This window comes from Schistocerca piceifrons, chromosome 2 (assembly GCF_021461385.2).
Source record: "Schistocerca piceifrons isolate TAMUIC-IGC-003096 chromosome 2, iqSchPice1.1, whole genome shotgun sequence".
Taxonomy (NCBI): Eukaryota; Metazoa; Arthropoda; class Insecta; order Orthoptera; family Acrididae; genus Schistocerca; species Schistocerca piceifrons.
In genome coordinates this window covers 755012715-755028878 of record NC_060139.1, presented here as the reverse complement: position 1 = coordinate 755028878, position 16164 = coordinate 755012715, and the positions used below count along the sequence as shown (strand labels likewise).

At 37.0% G+C, this 16164-nt stretch overlaps 1 protein-coding gene across 1 annotated transcript in view; it reads right to left on the bottom strand.

Moving 5' to 3' along the window:
* LOC124774928 (chromodomain-helicase-DNA-binding protein 7) overlaps nucleotides 1-16164 on the bottom strand; it is a 326638-nt gene that overhangs the window by 218567 nt on the left and 91907 nt on the right. Inside the window, exons 9-11 of the mRNA XM_047249608.1 lie at nucleotides 14422-14589; nucleotides 8319-9116; nucleotides 7956-8180 (exon numbers count right to left, since the gene is read on the bottom strand). Coding sequence (XP_047105564.1) covers nucleotides 7956-8180; nucleotides 8319-9116; nucleotides 14422-14589 — 1191 coding nt within the window. The remainder of the gene's footprint in view (nucleotides 1-7955; nucleotides 8181-8318; nucleotides 9117-14421; nucleotides 14590-16164) is intronic.

Below are 16164 nucleotides of genomic sequence, written 5' to 3'. Positions count from 1 at the left end.
ATTAATTTTTGTGGGTTTCGCATTTATTTTTATAAACTATGCCTTTTCTTTGCTTCCCTTAATTTTTCTATATCTTTTATTTTCTGACCTGTCTTTTTTTCCTGTCCCTTCACCTACCAACCATGTATAATGTACTTAGCTTTCCTCTTTTGCTGACTTCCAGTAATCACTTTCTTGCTTATTGCCATATCTTCCACCTTTAAGTTCTCAGGTTCTGAAAGGTGGAAGAGCCACTGGCTCTGAAAGCTTGTGCATTTCCATATCTTTTGTGTGCATTTTCTCCTGCCACTATTTGGTGAGCACATTTTTTATCTATTCTTGTCTGTCTATATACAGTTGAACTTTATTTGCACACAACTCTCCTGTAATTCTCATTTGTGCATTAAGTTTTGTCGGTCCCAGCATAATATAATTTAAAAATGTGTTAATTAAACCTTATATATATGTAATGCATTTTTACTTAATTCACAGCTACACTTAACAAATTCTAGTGAAATAAATTGAGATTTGTGTAACTGTAATAAGCATCGTTGTTTGAAAAGAAGCCTTGTGGTATTTTTCCTAACTTTGTTGCCATACCCAAGTACAGCGAATGGGTGACGCCATGGAGAGAAGGGACAAAGTCACAGTTAACAAGAGCAAGTGTACGGCATGGAAACAAAGATACTCCTAGCAGTGTTTTCAATAAGGGAATTTCTTTCATGGTAACAATCGAGAAGTTAAAAGTTGCCAGCTAACATTTATTATTGAACAGAGGTTCTATCCTTTATTCACTTACGTTCAGCCATGGAGAACAGAAAAAGGTAAAGCTATACACTAAACCTGAAAGTAAAATTCATACACGAGGTAGATGCTAACCCATAGAAAACAAAATCTGAAATTGCTTCAGACTTAGGAAATGCCTATACCACACTATGTACAGTCATCAGCTAAAGAAGTATTTTGAACATGTTTTTAAAACTGGGTGCAAAATCAATAAAATGCATTCATCGGCAAGAAGCGAGATATGTAGATTTGGAAAAGGCACTTTTTCATGGTTCCAGTAAAAATGGGCTGCAGCTCTACCCATCAGTGGCAACATGCTGAAAGCAAAGGTGATAGATTTTGCTAGAAGTAGGAACATCACTGCTGACTTAAAGCCTTCATCAGGATGGTCACAAGGATTTAAAAATTGTCAGACTCACAGGGAGAATAATTTCAGTCAAATCGAAAGCTTTGGACGACGTCACAGTGCAGCACTAGATTGATGAGGTTTTGGCGGGTGTCTTAAGGGATTATCAACCTCGAAAAAAATCTGCAATTGTGACGAGACCTGTATATTTTACAGTCTTCTTCCTAATACAAAATTAGCTAAAAGGGTGATTCATGGCATGAAGGAAACAAGTAAAATTCATGTGACATTTCTTCTCGCCATGAATGCAGATGGATCTAACAAACTTTCCCCACTAGTGACAGGAAAATCTAAGAATCTGAGGTGTTTCAAAGGTGTAAAGATGAAACATACACAATAACAATTCTTGGATGACAATGATTTTAATGAAACAGTGGTTAAAAAGCTGCACATTAGAATGAAAAAGAAAAAAAAAAAAGGGGGCTCCTCCTTACGGGTTCGATGTCCAGCACATGCACCCCAAGTAGTTTTGAAAAACGTTCAAGTGGAATTTTTCCCCCCTGAACTGTACCAGTGTTGTAAAGCCACTCAATTTGGGCAATATTGCAAATTTCAAGGTGCATTATGGAAAAAACTGGTTCAACATTTGGTAGCATTGACTGATGCACGAAATGAAAATCTTTCCATTAACTTACTACAAGCTGAGTATGTTACTGCTGATAAGTGCCACAAAAGTAGTACATCAGTTTCAAGTAACAGTGATGGAGATGACAACTTTAATCTTGAAACACTTAAACTGGGTGAAGCATTAAGTTCAATCAATATGTGCAGGCATTACATCAGTATGAAAAGTTGAAGTGAAAAAGCTCTTAATTCATTAATAAGTTGATTAAGTGAGGTGTATAATGCTCAAAAAGTGAAATAAGGCAAATTATCTGATTTCTTACCCATGTAGGCCCATTGAATGTTTGTGTATTACTGTATCTATACCTGACCAAACAATTCTAAGTTACAAGTATTCTTTTCTCTTCCCTTTGATACACATATAAATCAGCTTCAACTGTACATGTTGGGTTGTTTGGGGAAAGAGACCAGACAGCGAGGTCATCAGTCTCATTGGATTAGGCAAAGAAGGGGAAGGAAGTCGGCCGTGCCCTTTCAAAGGAACAATCCCGGCATTTGCCTGGAGTGATTTAGGGAAAGCATGGAAAACCTAAATCAGGATGACCAGACGCGGGATTGAACAGTCATCATCCCAAATGCGAGTCCAGTGTCTAACCACTGCGCCACCTCGCTCGGTAACTGTACGTGTAAAATAGATGAATGTGTGCATTTATGTATGTTCCACATCATCCCCTAAACCACTGGATTGATTTTTTTTTTTAAAAAATTGGTACATGTGTGGATCAAGAGAGGGGGTGGTGACAGGCAGAGAGAGGGACAGGAAGAGCTGGCTGAAGAAGAAAGAAAGAGATGGTAAGAGAGAGGGGATTGGAGGAAGGGGACCAGAGGGGGGGGGGGGGGGGGGGGGGGAGGGGGCTGTGTGTGTAATGTAAGAGCCATACATTTATACAAGCAAGGAAAGGGTTAGTTATATTTTCAAACTTTGATGTATTTGAGATACGTAATAATCATTTTCTTTTTTTCTTTTTTTTAACTGTTATCAGGAATGTCAAAAAAGTAGCTGAATTCTACAATTCAAAACAGTCACCATGTTTATGCAGGAACAGGAATCTTGTCATTGAGAGTTCAGACAATGCTGGGTAGGTTTAATTCTAATAGCAAGACATCAATATTCGATTATATAATTGGTTACAAAATAGGGCAATTGAGCCAAACAGTAGCATCACATCACATTTATACCCGCATTGATAATGCTTACTTAAAAACAGTGTAAGGAGCAAGAGATGTACGCAAAAGAAAGATCTACACATCTCTCACTGTGAATTGCCCAAATCACACTTTAATATTAAGGCTAAAAATGTGAAATGAGAGTACATCTCTCGAGGCATGTGTCTATGAATTTCATTCACAGAACACCTTATAAATGGATATGTAGCCTTCTACTCACAACAAACAACATGAATCCGATCTGGCAAACCCATAATGCCAAACAATATAGAGTCCTATCATTTGATTGGTATCATTCATTTTGTGTGAGTTAGGAACAGCTGGACTAAATGCATTATTGCCATTAATGAAAAGGAAATTTAGGCAGCTGAGAATATTTCACAATTCTCACAAAAAAGAAGGAAAAAAGAAAGTGAAAAAGTGTATTTTTGTATTTGTTTCTGGTTTCGAAACAAACAGCCAACATACACCATTTGAAGAACAATGACATGTTTCAACGCAATCGGGCATCGACTAGCAGCTCTAGTTCTTTGCAGATTACTTGTCCAGGTATGGCTGATAAAGACAGCATTTTACTCATATTTTGGGGGTTTAAATTGTTTTACATGTACGTCACAGGTACATTTCCATGGTCTTGCTGTTAAGTATAGTAATTGGTTGGTTGGTTTTATTTGTAATACCGTGACATTATTACTTCTATACTTGCTACCTTTCATCTATCTTCACATACAGTAAGTGTAAAACTGTATGCACACATAGTTATTTCAGCTTTGGAACTTGGTAAGAGACTAATGACCAAGTTGAACAGAATAAATCGTACCAAATAAAATAAAACCAAGTAGACGTCCACTTTAGACACCGAATGAGTATTTTTACATTTTAGATTTTCTGTTGGCGAACTATTAAACTACAATCAACTGATTGTATCCAAAAATTTAAAAAATTTACCAGAACAACAGCACAACAACATTGAAGATTTATGAGGATAAATTACTTTAAAGGTATCATCAACAGACAAGGAAAAAGATCAAAATTGTTACTTATTTACAAAAACTAGCATAGAAAAAGACCAAACACAGCCTACAGTGTGTCTTGCTAAGCACTGTCATACCCAGAAACAATAATTTTGTCTAAGCATTTGTTACAAAAGAATAATTATCTGTTTTCACCACTGTTAAATGCCTCCACTGTCAATATTCTGCCGCACATTTTTGAGAGTGGCTTTATTATATTGCTTTCATTTGCAAATTGACTGCTTTAACAGTTTACAAATTTTCGATCATACACACTGTTGTATAGGAAACATTTTCTAATGTGTGGCAGTATGTTTGGTATCCCTGTACTACTAGCAGCGGACAAAAAATAATCCATTTCAGTACTCCACAAATCATCACGAGACTTTTAGCAGAGGGTACTTAATGTGTCACTAACTCAATCCAAAACTAATTTTTTTCATTTACTGACAAGTTTACGTTCAGTATGTAGTTGACACACTGTCCACTCTTCCTTCAAAGAGATACTAGTTTCAGATTCCAGCCCAACTGCAGTGAGTAATCGCATCTCCAGCCAAATGGTCTGTCAGTTCATTTCCCGTGATACCCATGCGACTTCGGACTCAAAAGAAAACAACTGAGCAGAAAGCATCATTAAATTAAAGGAGGCTGTGTGTAGCAATCTATCTTTTTCGTCATACTGTTGATATTCCAACCTGGTATTTCCATTGTTTGATACTGTAGCCTCTGCTTTTCATAAGAAAATTGTGATTTACGATTTTTTTAAACACCGAACTGAGACTTGCGGCTCAATTATAAGATTACCACTGGGTGTTCACAATTTTATATCATTGTTGTTATGGAAGATTTCAAAGCTATATCCATGCAAGGAGAATGACCACCTCTGGCTTACATGGCACATATAGCTCTGTGTGGTGGACTATGTTCTTTTGCATTTGGAAAGAACCCTGCTCTCCAATCTCATCCCACCTGTTTATCATCCATATTTCTCAAACCATGTACCTAATCCATCATTGGATACATCAGTCTATAAACCAATATCTTGACTCATATTAGGACAATTCTTGCATTAATTAGTACCCTTTTAATAGCATCAAATGCTGCCTAGCCATAAGTAGTCCACTTCTATAATACCACACTTTACGTACTACAAGACACACCTTTGTTCTTTGAAAAATTGCCTCCAAAATCCAGGTGCATCTTATACTCTAAATTAATATAAAAGTGTTAAGTGTTTTATTTAAAACTCCCACCAATCTTAGAAGTAGCCATATATTCGATGCCACAGGGACCCTCTCTCTATTTGGCAAAATTGTATTCAACTAGCAGTAACAGTGCACCAATGCAACAAACATGAGTTGTGGGGATTCACAAGCTTGCTAACACTGTCTCCCTCCCACCCCACCATCATAAACTTGGAACACTGCCTAGCCTACAACGCATCACTGCAGTCTACAGTGCCAGTGAATTTGAATTTAAAGTGATTTGTGATATCAGTAATAGTACAGTGAGAGTGTTGTTCTTGGTCTCAAGTGGGAGAGTGCAAACAGTCATGGTCTAGAGTAAAGAAGACATTATTGTTAAATCTTTCAAGAAGTGTGGCATAAATAATACACTCGATGGCAGTGAACACCATCTTATACATGAAGAGGAAAACGATGATGATGATGATGATGACGATGATGATGACGATGACGATGAGGAGGAGGAGGATTTTCAGGGATTTTAAACGTCAGTTCGGTTTTATAAACTGAAATTTTTTTTAAATCTGACTTTGTAATCTAATAATAAAAATGGCAAAAATAGTATTTAATAAAAAAAACTGCATCTTGTAGTCCATGGAATACAGTACACACTTTATCAACAACCTACTGTGTGTTTCATATTCAGCACTTGTTTGGATAACCGCCACTGACAAACTGCATATGCCTGTAAATAATTTCAACTGTTTCTTCATGTGCGAGCAGGGTAAAGTAGCCACTGAGATCATCCTACTATTGTCACGCAATATACAGTCTTGAGTTATTACATGGCCTAAGAACTTACTTTCAAACCTGGTAAATTTAGATTTTTCTCCTTCTCCCATCACACCTTATTTGTTGCTGACTTCATCTAGAGTGTCAACTTTTCAGATGACATTGGTGTGGCCAACAAAAGATCATTGGCATAAAAATTGATTTTTTTGGGCAAGGTATAAGATACACCCAAGCACCTTATCTAATGCGGAAGTACATACATGTAGACACACACTGAGGCCTAATGGCAAAACAGGAAAGTGAAACTTCTGTCACAATGTAAGAATTCGGTATATTTTTGAACTTCTTTACTGTTGATGCTGTTAAATCAGTGATAGAAAAGTATCTAAAATTGTAGAACTTCCATAACTGTTCTTCCAGGTTTGTATGGATGCCTTGATTGGAATTAAAAATCTTATTAATTGATCTGGCATCTAAAACAAACCTGATTCCTTGTATGGTTTGCTCAAGCAAAAAGTGGACTGTAGTACGGGCTGTCAAATTTCTTCAAGAACACCTCCATCAGGTTCAAGCTCAAGTGATTGGGTTGGATGGGTACACAAGCAAAAAGGCTTTTTTGGGGAGAGGGGACGCAAGGGGTAGTACCTTTAGTTTATATTTTAATTATGCTGAGTTTCTCTCTACCAAGAAATCCACAATACACTCACTAACTTTTTTATCATAATTTCGTTAAGAGGAGTTAGCATTTTACGGCATTAAATGCTTTTAGATAGTCAATAAATCAAATAGACTTATTTGATCCATGACATTCAGGCTGTCACGTGAGAAAGTAAGAGTTATGTTTGTAGGATTAATATTTTTGGAATACATGCTGGTTAACATGGAAGTTTTTCAGCTCTTTATGTCTCAGCTCAGAATGTGTACAACAGATGGGTGTCAGTTAAGTTGAACAGTAGCCTTGCGAATTACTTTTGTTTCTCCTTCTTCCAGACAGGCATGATCAGTGCTTTTCTTCCCCCTTTTTCCAGCTTTGTTTGAGCAATCTACAGTATGTTTTGGTTAAAAAGAGATGCCAACTTGGCAAATTCTGGATCATTGTCTTTACAATCATGCAAGAACTGAAGAATTAACTTTATTTCCTTTATAAGAGAACATTTGAAAATGAATTATTTCTGATCCAGTCTTGTTGCACTGAATTTCAGTTTTGTTTCACCCACGAGCATCTAGAGCTACACAATGACAGTCTTTACATATGGCCACAATCTCTTTGGATTATGTGCAAGATCTTTTGATAAGATTCAGCTACAATAGTTGTTGAAAGCTTCACTAAGTGCTCTTCTTACAGGCAAGATGTTTCACTTAACATCTCTCTATCTACATTCCAACACTCCTAGCTATATTCTCTATACGTACCTATGGTCAGTCCTTGCTGTGTCTTTAGACTTTTATTTTTACGGCAACTATAAACCACGAAGAGTCCCTCCCACCTAAACATAAATTACTTCTTTTTGTTAGTCTTTGTACTTCAGGAATCATACGTTGCCTTACAATCAATAATACTTGTATCTGTAGGTCATCCTCACAGAGATCAGGTACATTTGTTGTCATTGGATCTAATATATATTTCCATCATGAGTCACATTTGGAACTTTTTCAGAGAACACAACTGAAATCGAGTTGCAAAATATTTTGTCATGCGAAACAGGGAGGGCGGGCACGCTTACCCAGGAGGGCCATGGAAGCAGGCACACTCGCCGGGAGTGGCAGGGAAGCAATCTCACTTCCTGGGAGGGACAGGAGGAACAAGATTTAAAATAAATCACTAACAATAACAGTTAAATGAATACTGCTGTAGCTGCACCTTGACTCTTAGTGATATCTACAACATATTACGATTCCTTTCAGGAACTTACGGAGTAGCTTCACCTATATTTAAGCTCTTACACATGAAGCTAAACTCAATGTGTGCATTTAGTCTTGTTACAAATGAACTTTTGATAATACCTTCCATTTATCCTTTGGGGGCTTCTTGTTGATCTGCTCAAATTGCTCAATCTTCATTGGATCTACGTCTTCTTCCAACTCCCATGTGCTATCTTCATACTGCATTGACCGCCACTTAACCAGGTAATGTTTGATCGTTTTCCCAGTATTAGGATCTGTATGTTCAGCAACATCCAAGACCCGATCTACTTCTACATAATCAGGGTTGAAGGGTTCATCTTCAAACTGAAAATCATTAGCAAGATTTATTATCACTGATCAAATAATCTCTAGCTTATCTTAACAGTATATCACATTACTAAAAGATCATTTTTACCCCAATGACAAGCATTTCACAAGAGACAAACTTTGGTAATCACTTACATTCTCAAAAATGTTTGCATGATGAGCCATCTTCTGTTTAAACCTCTTAAGTTTGGCTGCAATTCTCTTATCCCCTTTGAACAGTTCTTCTTCAGTTTTCCATTCACAATGTAAATAAGAAAAATTGCGATACTTGACAAAATATTCCTCTACTTCAACATATTTGACATCAGATTTACAGTCTACTTTGTTTTTGTTTTCAGTTCTATCTTTTGCAACTATATCTCCATCAAGTGGATTCGATAGGTACTGCTGATTTCTTTCATTCAACCTAGCCACTTCCAGAGAGCTTCCACTGTCTTCAACTTTTAGCTGGCTTTCACTTTCTTCTGGTTTTGTGGTGCTTTCTGTTTCTTCATCAACTGGAGTAGTCTCAAAGTTTCTAATCCTGTCAATATATTCTGCACTACCACTACTGCTTGCTGCAGTAACATTTGATCTCAAAAGAACTGGTTCCTCAGTTTCTTCACTGAAGTTATAAATACTTAGTGGGGCGTCAGACTTCTTTTCAACATCTATGTCTGACTGCGGACACACTTCATTGTTCCGACTTTCCCCAGTTGCACATATTTCATCCACAGCCGGAATTTCTACTACAGGTGTAGAGTTATTTACAGGCTCCTGTTCACTGATTACAGCAGGTGCGTTTTCATTTTCTGCGGTGACCTCTGTCTTGATAGAGGATTCTGGCTTAACCTCCTTATTATTCTGAGCATCTGCTGGTGGTTTAATCTCTCTTCTGCCTTTCCTAACAGCCAAAATATATTGCACAACCATTGAATCTTCATCAGTTGTATTCTGAAACACAAAACAAATTATGTTTATAATTGTGATGATGCTATACTAAAGCATTATACACCACAAAATCATCATCATTGATAGAATCCAAAGAAAACATGAGGTGCAACATATACGGTACAAATATAAAGTTGATGAGCCTCAAACAAGAAGTTCGTAGTTTGTTACAAATAAATGACATACAGAGTATCGGGCTCCAGAAAGTATTCCAACCCTGGGTCACCTTGTCACATTTTCAGGATCATGTTAATTACCTGAACAAAGGATCATAAACAACCAGTGTGTACACATCCACTTAATTTCCAATGGTGTTTAGTCCCAGAAAATACTATAGTCAACTGATGTACTTTCCAGATCACCATTTAGGCTATTAGCACTCCCGTTTTCAACATGAATTACCAACATATGGACAATCACTGAAGTAGGTACTGGAGGGTCAGTAATCAACATGAAAAATTACCAGCCAACAGGCATCCAGTAGTATGTTCACTATGACAGCTTTTCATTAATTCTCCTTCATTATTAGACTCTGCAACATTCCATAAAAACTCTTTGAAAGTCAAAATGTGCTGGACTTGTGTCACCATTCTGTTTTCAAATAAACACTTTATTGTCAAGAAAAACATACATTACCACCCACAGAAAACGCTTTGCAGACAATTGTTCTAACTCAACACATGCTCAATATGTCCACTATTTCGATTCCCACGTTCCTTTACATGAACACTAATGTTAGCGAAAACCACGATTTCACTGCAGGCTTGAAGAATAAGGCATCTGAGCTCCCTTAAATCATGTGGATGCTTCCTTCAGGTACCCCTATAGAAATATGTCACATGAATCGAGGTCTGGACTATCAGGGATGGGAGTGGGGGTAAAATTGTCCATCACAGAAAGAACCTGGAAATCTGAGAAATGACCTGCATATTGAAATGCTTCTGTAAGAAATCCAACACAGTGTTTGCAGTACGTGGGCTTCCTCCATCTTACATGAACCGCAGCTTGTTGAATAGCAACAAATTGTGGAATGAAGTTATTGTGCAGCACGCTCAATTAACATGCAATGTTCCCAGTTTCTTCCAAGAAGAAAGGGCCAATAAGGCCACAACTGGAAATTGTGACCCACATTGTCATCCTCTGGTCACGGCGTCGTCGTTCATGAAGCATTTGCGGATTTTCAATGGCCCAAAAGTGTACATTTTGTCTGTTAACCACACCATCCAAATGAAAATGTGCCTCGTCTGGAAACCACATGTTGCTGAAAGTTTATTCCCTACCCTCCGCCCAGTGGGCAAACAGTGGTCTCTGCCACTTGTGCTCTGCACTGAGCTTCTGACCAGAGATCATTGTGTACGGGTACATCCGGAGGTCACTTTCAATTTACAGTTGCACTACTGCCTTTCCAGGGTTTCTCTGTAGAGCAACTCATACCGCTTCAATATTCTTTGCCAAACAAATGGGCTTCGGCCCAGGTCGCTTCGCTTCCAATATTGATCCTTCAGGTCCAAATTGATCATACAGCCTGTGAATGGTTCTCTTGCAAGAGGGCCACAGTGTGTTAAACTGTTGTCAAAACCGCCTCTGAGTCACACAAGACTTTTTGTTTCACGTAAAAATAACAATTGCCGATTGCTGCTATGTTGTTAGTCATGAATTGCTGGCCATGTTGTAAACACCAGTCTACTAGCGGCAGTATTGTGAATTGCATGTCATTTCGTACCTTGCTTGTTTCTCCAAGCTCCAGCTACTGCTGTCGAGATGCTCAGATGAGATATCTTGTGAACTCAAATTATGTATGAACCAAGTGGTGACATTTCGTGTGCCACCCTGTAGTATGCTCCCTGATAAGCATCTCACTTGGTAACCATGGCAACACACAATGTGAGAGTATAAGCAACATGGGAGGTAACAGTAATTCATTCATTCTCCACCTCCTGCAGTCACAAACTTGGTAACATATTTTTGTGGCTTTTGCCATTAAAAATATAGTACTATTCCCAATGCTGCAAACCATCAATAAAGATAATAAGGATGACAGTTGCCAGCAGTAAAATTAAAATAGCTAATACAATTTTCAGTATTCCTATTATTGTTCCACAATAACAGCACATAACTTTATAGTGACAGTTCTTTATGTGTGACAATGTCACTGTCAAATGCGCAGTGGTTGTTGGGAGAAGTACAGTTAAAAATTTCATGTTCAAAAGTAGGTCGTAATCACAAAGTCCTCCATCTTCAAGAATTAATCTGTAATGATACCAAAAAGTGTATTCTGTTAACACTTTTATAATTACACTTGGAACCAGTATCTTGAGACTATCTCCTGTGCCACTGGTCACTGTATGCAGCATGTTGGTGTCACTGTAAGTTTCATTTTTGATGAAGGATGCTGACAATACTGGCTAACTGATAGTTTCACAGAGAAGTCCCGCCATCACAAGAACACGTTTTAATTACATTTGAAAATTATTGCATTAATGTTAAACCTACTGACACATTATGTTTGTAAATACTACTTGATGGCCAACATCATTGCAGTGTCATTTTATGTCAGTTTTTTCATAAAGCATAAATGGTGGGAAGAAAATAAATATGTTGATGTAAAAGGGTGGGATTTACATTGTGGACATAGAACATTTGATGGAAACAATAAAAAAATGTCGTAAATGATGAGAAATTCAAGGAATGTAAAAGAGGGATTATACTGTTCTCCTAAGCTTCCAAACACTGCTGCATGACAATTACAAGAGATGCAGGAACACAATTCAGTCAACACAGAATCTCTTTGAGGCTTAACACTTTACATGTGGTCAACACAGATGTCTTGTGTTATGAGGGCAACATCAACACAGTACTGTAACTCTTGGCATGCATACCCAAACATGTCATGGCTACTATCAATGACAAGTAATGCCCATCCACCACCCATCCTAAATCACACAATCTTTGAGATAACACAGAAAAGGACAGAAGTGGGATAGAGCCTACAGTTAAGTAAAGTGACCACAGACAATATTAAAGAAGATAAACATCATGGTAAGAAGCACATACAATTTACTAATGCACTACTCCAACACTCAGACGATCACAGACATTTGAACAAAAATGACATGAAACATCTTAATGTTGAGTGATACCAATATGTAGTAGCATTCATGTTTTATTTTGTCTGTTGGTACTTTGGTGTGACGTGTTGAAGAGATCTGCAGTGACAGGCTATAAGTGTCTCTTATTTAGTGAATTTAAGGACGCAAAGGTACACGTGGTTAACCTGTTACCACCTTTACACACTACTACTGCCTAGATGAATCCAAGAGTGTTTCAGGAAAAATCTCTCAGCCTTCTGATAAACTGATGACTGTTCCTTTTGTTGGTTTGAAACAAGAACAATCATAGCCTTGAAACCATAATAAATTTCATTATTATATTGGAAGTAAAACACAGTTCTGGAAGTACCTTAATTAGCCACACCCAGCTATTCTGCAAGATTTCATCCTATTATCTGACAGAGGTGTGACTTACGTGCATATATCTGTCTCTACAAAATTCTGGGTTCGCTGCATATACCAATATAATGGTTCTCTTCATTGTGCTGCTTCTCATTACCAGATTTGACCAGTTTTTAGAAAAGACTGCTAACTCTTAAACCATATATATTATTGCCATCTCTTTTTTATGATCACTATTATGTAAAGAATACAATCCACATTTTAATTAACATATTCTCTTCATTCCAGTTGCAGAGTTCTCGATGGATCTAATCACATTTTTTAACCAATGCCTCCCAAGAAAACCAACAACAATTAACATATAATTATTGTTAAAAAATTACTAACACCTGCACAGCATCATGGACCTCGTCTTTTCAACAGCTCTGGCCAGTGCGACTGACAATGGTGGCCAGTTTATGATACACAGCAGACAAATCCAAGACATCCATGACACTTTCCAATGCTTTTAAAAGAGAACTAGAAGTATTATTTAATAATCCATTAAAGGCACAGAGAAATTAGACATTACCCGTGACTGCCTCAGAAACAGGAATATGTATGCTTGCATCAAGAAACTGTGGAACATTGCCCCATGCATATAGTACACTTTAGAAAAATTCTGTCAATTAACTTAAACATTACATCAAGTTCACATATTAAGGAGCCATCAAGGGAAAAAATGAAACATTACTATACACCTACTCTAGGAAGAATGTGTGACCCAGCCAAGGGGATCTTGAGAAGTATCAAATGTTTTTGGGATGCTGCCAAATTTAACCAGCCTGCAAGATTACATTTACTGCTTCTAATTTCAACACACAAGACTAATTCAACTTTCCAATTATCATAAACTACATTTTATTTCTGCTACCTTATACAAAGACGTAGTAAACATAGCCTGCACTGTGAAAGTGGTGGAAATCACAAAACAGACACTATTGGCCGATGTCATTCAACTTCCATCAGCCGCCCATGGAACTAAACTAAGAAGCACATTTACATTTAATACTGCTTTGTAGTGTACTTTACAAGTCAAATAATTTCATAAAATTGCATCATGACAAATTGTTTCAGTAGTTCAGCCTAAAAATAATTTTTTTTTTCTGACAATAGTTCAGATCCGAGTTAAAGTTGACAACAGCATAACATATATCACGACTACCTAATAGGTCACTTGATTAAAAAAAAAGTATGTTTCTCACTGCTGCAAAATAAAACCAACAGTACAAGTTTCTACATTAATAATTTTAGTATTTTATAACTTTTCATTACACCTGTAAATATCACTTTATATAGAGGGCATCAAACTTTTTTCCTAATAAGGACATTCAAATGTTTCATTCTATTTAAGCAGTTACTACCACTTAAACTTTCAAGAGTGTCTTACACGAGTGTGTAAAAATTTTAATTATAGGATTAAGGGGGCAAAATTTTATCGAACAGAAATTTAAGAAACTTATTTTATTTCAATCTAAAGTAATGAACATGCAGGGTGGCGACTCAAAACTTGGGGGGAAAATGTCCCTGAGAATTCCAGGTATGGAGAGGAAGATGTCATAAGCAGCTCTTAAGAAAAATTAAGAGCGAACAAGGGGGGGGACCCCACAATCACACAATCACTTTTCAATCCTCTTGGTTGTAGTTTAACTGCAGTTTTTAAACAATGATGATTTATATGGACTAATCTTCAAGTCATGATGAATAGTGCCACAAATAATCAATACATACTGGTTATAAACTTGCATCTTTATTAAACATAGACACTGAACAGTAAATAACAACTCATAATCCTGTTGGATTAAATATCTACTCACAATGTAAACAAAATTGGGCTTCACAGCTGGATCAGCAGAATCATCTGCAGAAGTCTTCGGCAGATCAGTTCGTGGAGCTGATGACTTTGGAGAGTCCTCATCCGATATACTAAGCATAATATCATCAACATACTTTTTCCTTTGAGTATTTCGAGCAGATCTGCGTTTCTATTAAACAAACAATTCAACACTTTAATGTAAAACACACCACTCATGTCATGAAGCAAAACAGATAATTCACCATGTATACTAAAGTGCACTACTTGCAACAAAAAACCATCTAAAATTCTTAAACAGAATGCAGGAAACCTGTTGTACTACGAATAATTTAAATCTAAATGCCATTCCGATACATCAGATAAGGTTCTATCTAGTACATATCAACGCAACAAGTACAGCCCATCCCAGGAGGATGGATCAGTATTCATGGATAAGACAGGAAAGATCATTTGAAACAAAAATAATCTAATAAACATGAGCTCTAAAATGCTCATGTTAAGAATTATGAGCACCTCTTCAGTAGAAGAGATGTGTTTCACATCAATGGTAGGCAATGAAAACCTTGTAACTCCATCAGTCTGTGAGAACTCTTAATTCCAGTACCAGTAACTCCATAACCACAGAGTACACGGACTTCTCCAATCTGTCAACAACTAGGCCTCTACAATACAGTTAAACATGTAGCAACTTTCTATATCACTTCGTATTATTTTTTAAGAAACAATTTTTGCTTCACCTGCAAAAACTTAATGAAACGGTGTTATGGCATTTTCCTCGCCTACTGTTTGTCCATACTACCATCTCTCAAAACATCCAGAGCAAGGTAACTGCAGTAGAAGAGATTTGTATCACAGTATCAAAGATGAGGAAGTGCTTATAGCTCTTAAGGTATGGAGTTTAAAGCCCACATTTACTAGACTTTTTTTGTTTCAGATGGTTGTTCCTGTCATATCCCTGAATATTTACCATGACCATGACATTGCTGTTAACTGTGAAAAATCTGTTTCCCAAGGTGAGTGAATATACACAGCTGGGCCTTAACAAGCAGCTCCAACTTCAAAATTTGGTCCATTTTTTAATATTGAACCATAAATAATCTGTTTTTATGTTCCTCCAAGCAGAAGGGAAAGTGAACACTGTAACCGTTATCAATTCCACAATGAACTACAAATACTACAACTCTAGAATTAATATAGAAATGGTGAGATAAAGTAACAATGAGGGGACAGAAAACATAGCTCAGAAGTTGCTGAATAAAGTTCACAACAATCCAGAATTGTTCAAAGAGGTTGTAATTAATTAGTGGTGACACATGTATGTATCGATATGACATTTATGTGCCAGTCATAACACTGATAGTTCCATAAAGAGCAGAGCCAAAATAAGATTGATAAGTTTGACAGAAATTTGCTCATTGCATCCATCACACAGTAAATGAATATTACCAACTAGTTAATGCCATTTACGTGAAGCAATTTTAGTAACATGTTCAGATTTTATAGCCAAACTGTTCACAGCAATAGCATAACACTGAAACAGCTCACACTTCACTCATTGTACGTGAATTTCTTTTTTAACAAAAATCAACACATTACCAAGCTTTAGTGTTTGTCAAACATAGCTTAGGAAATAGGAAGAAATTGCAAGGAGCTGACAGCTGCATTTGGTTACACTGAATAGGTAAGGGCAGAATCACAGAAATAGTCAAATACACTATGTGATCAACAGTATCTGCACACCCCT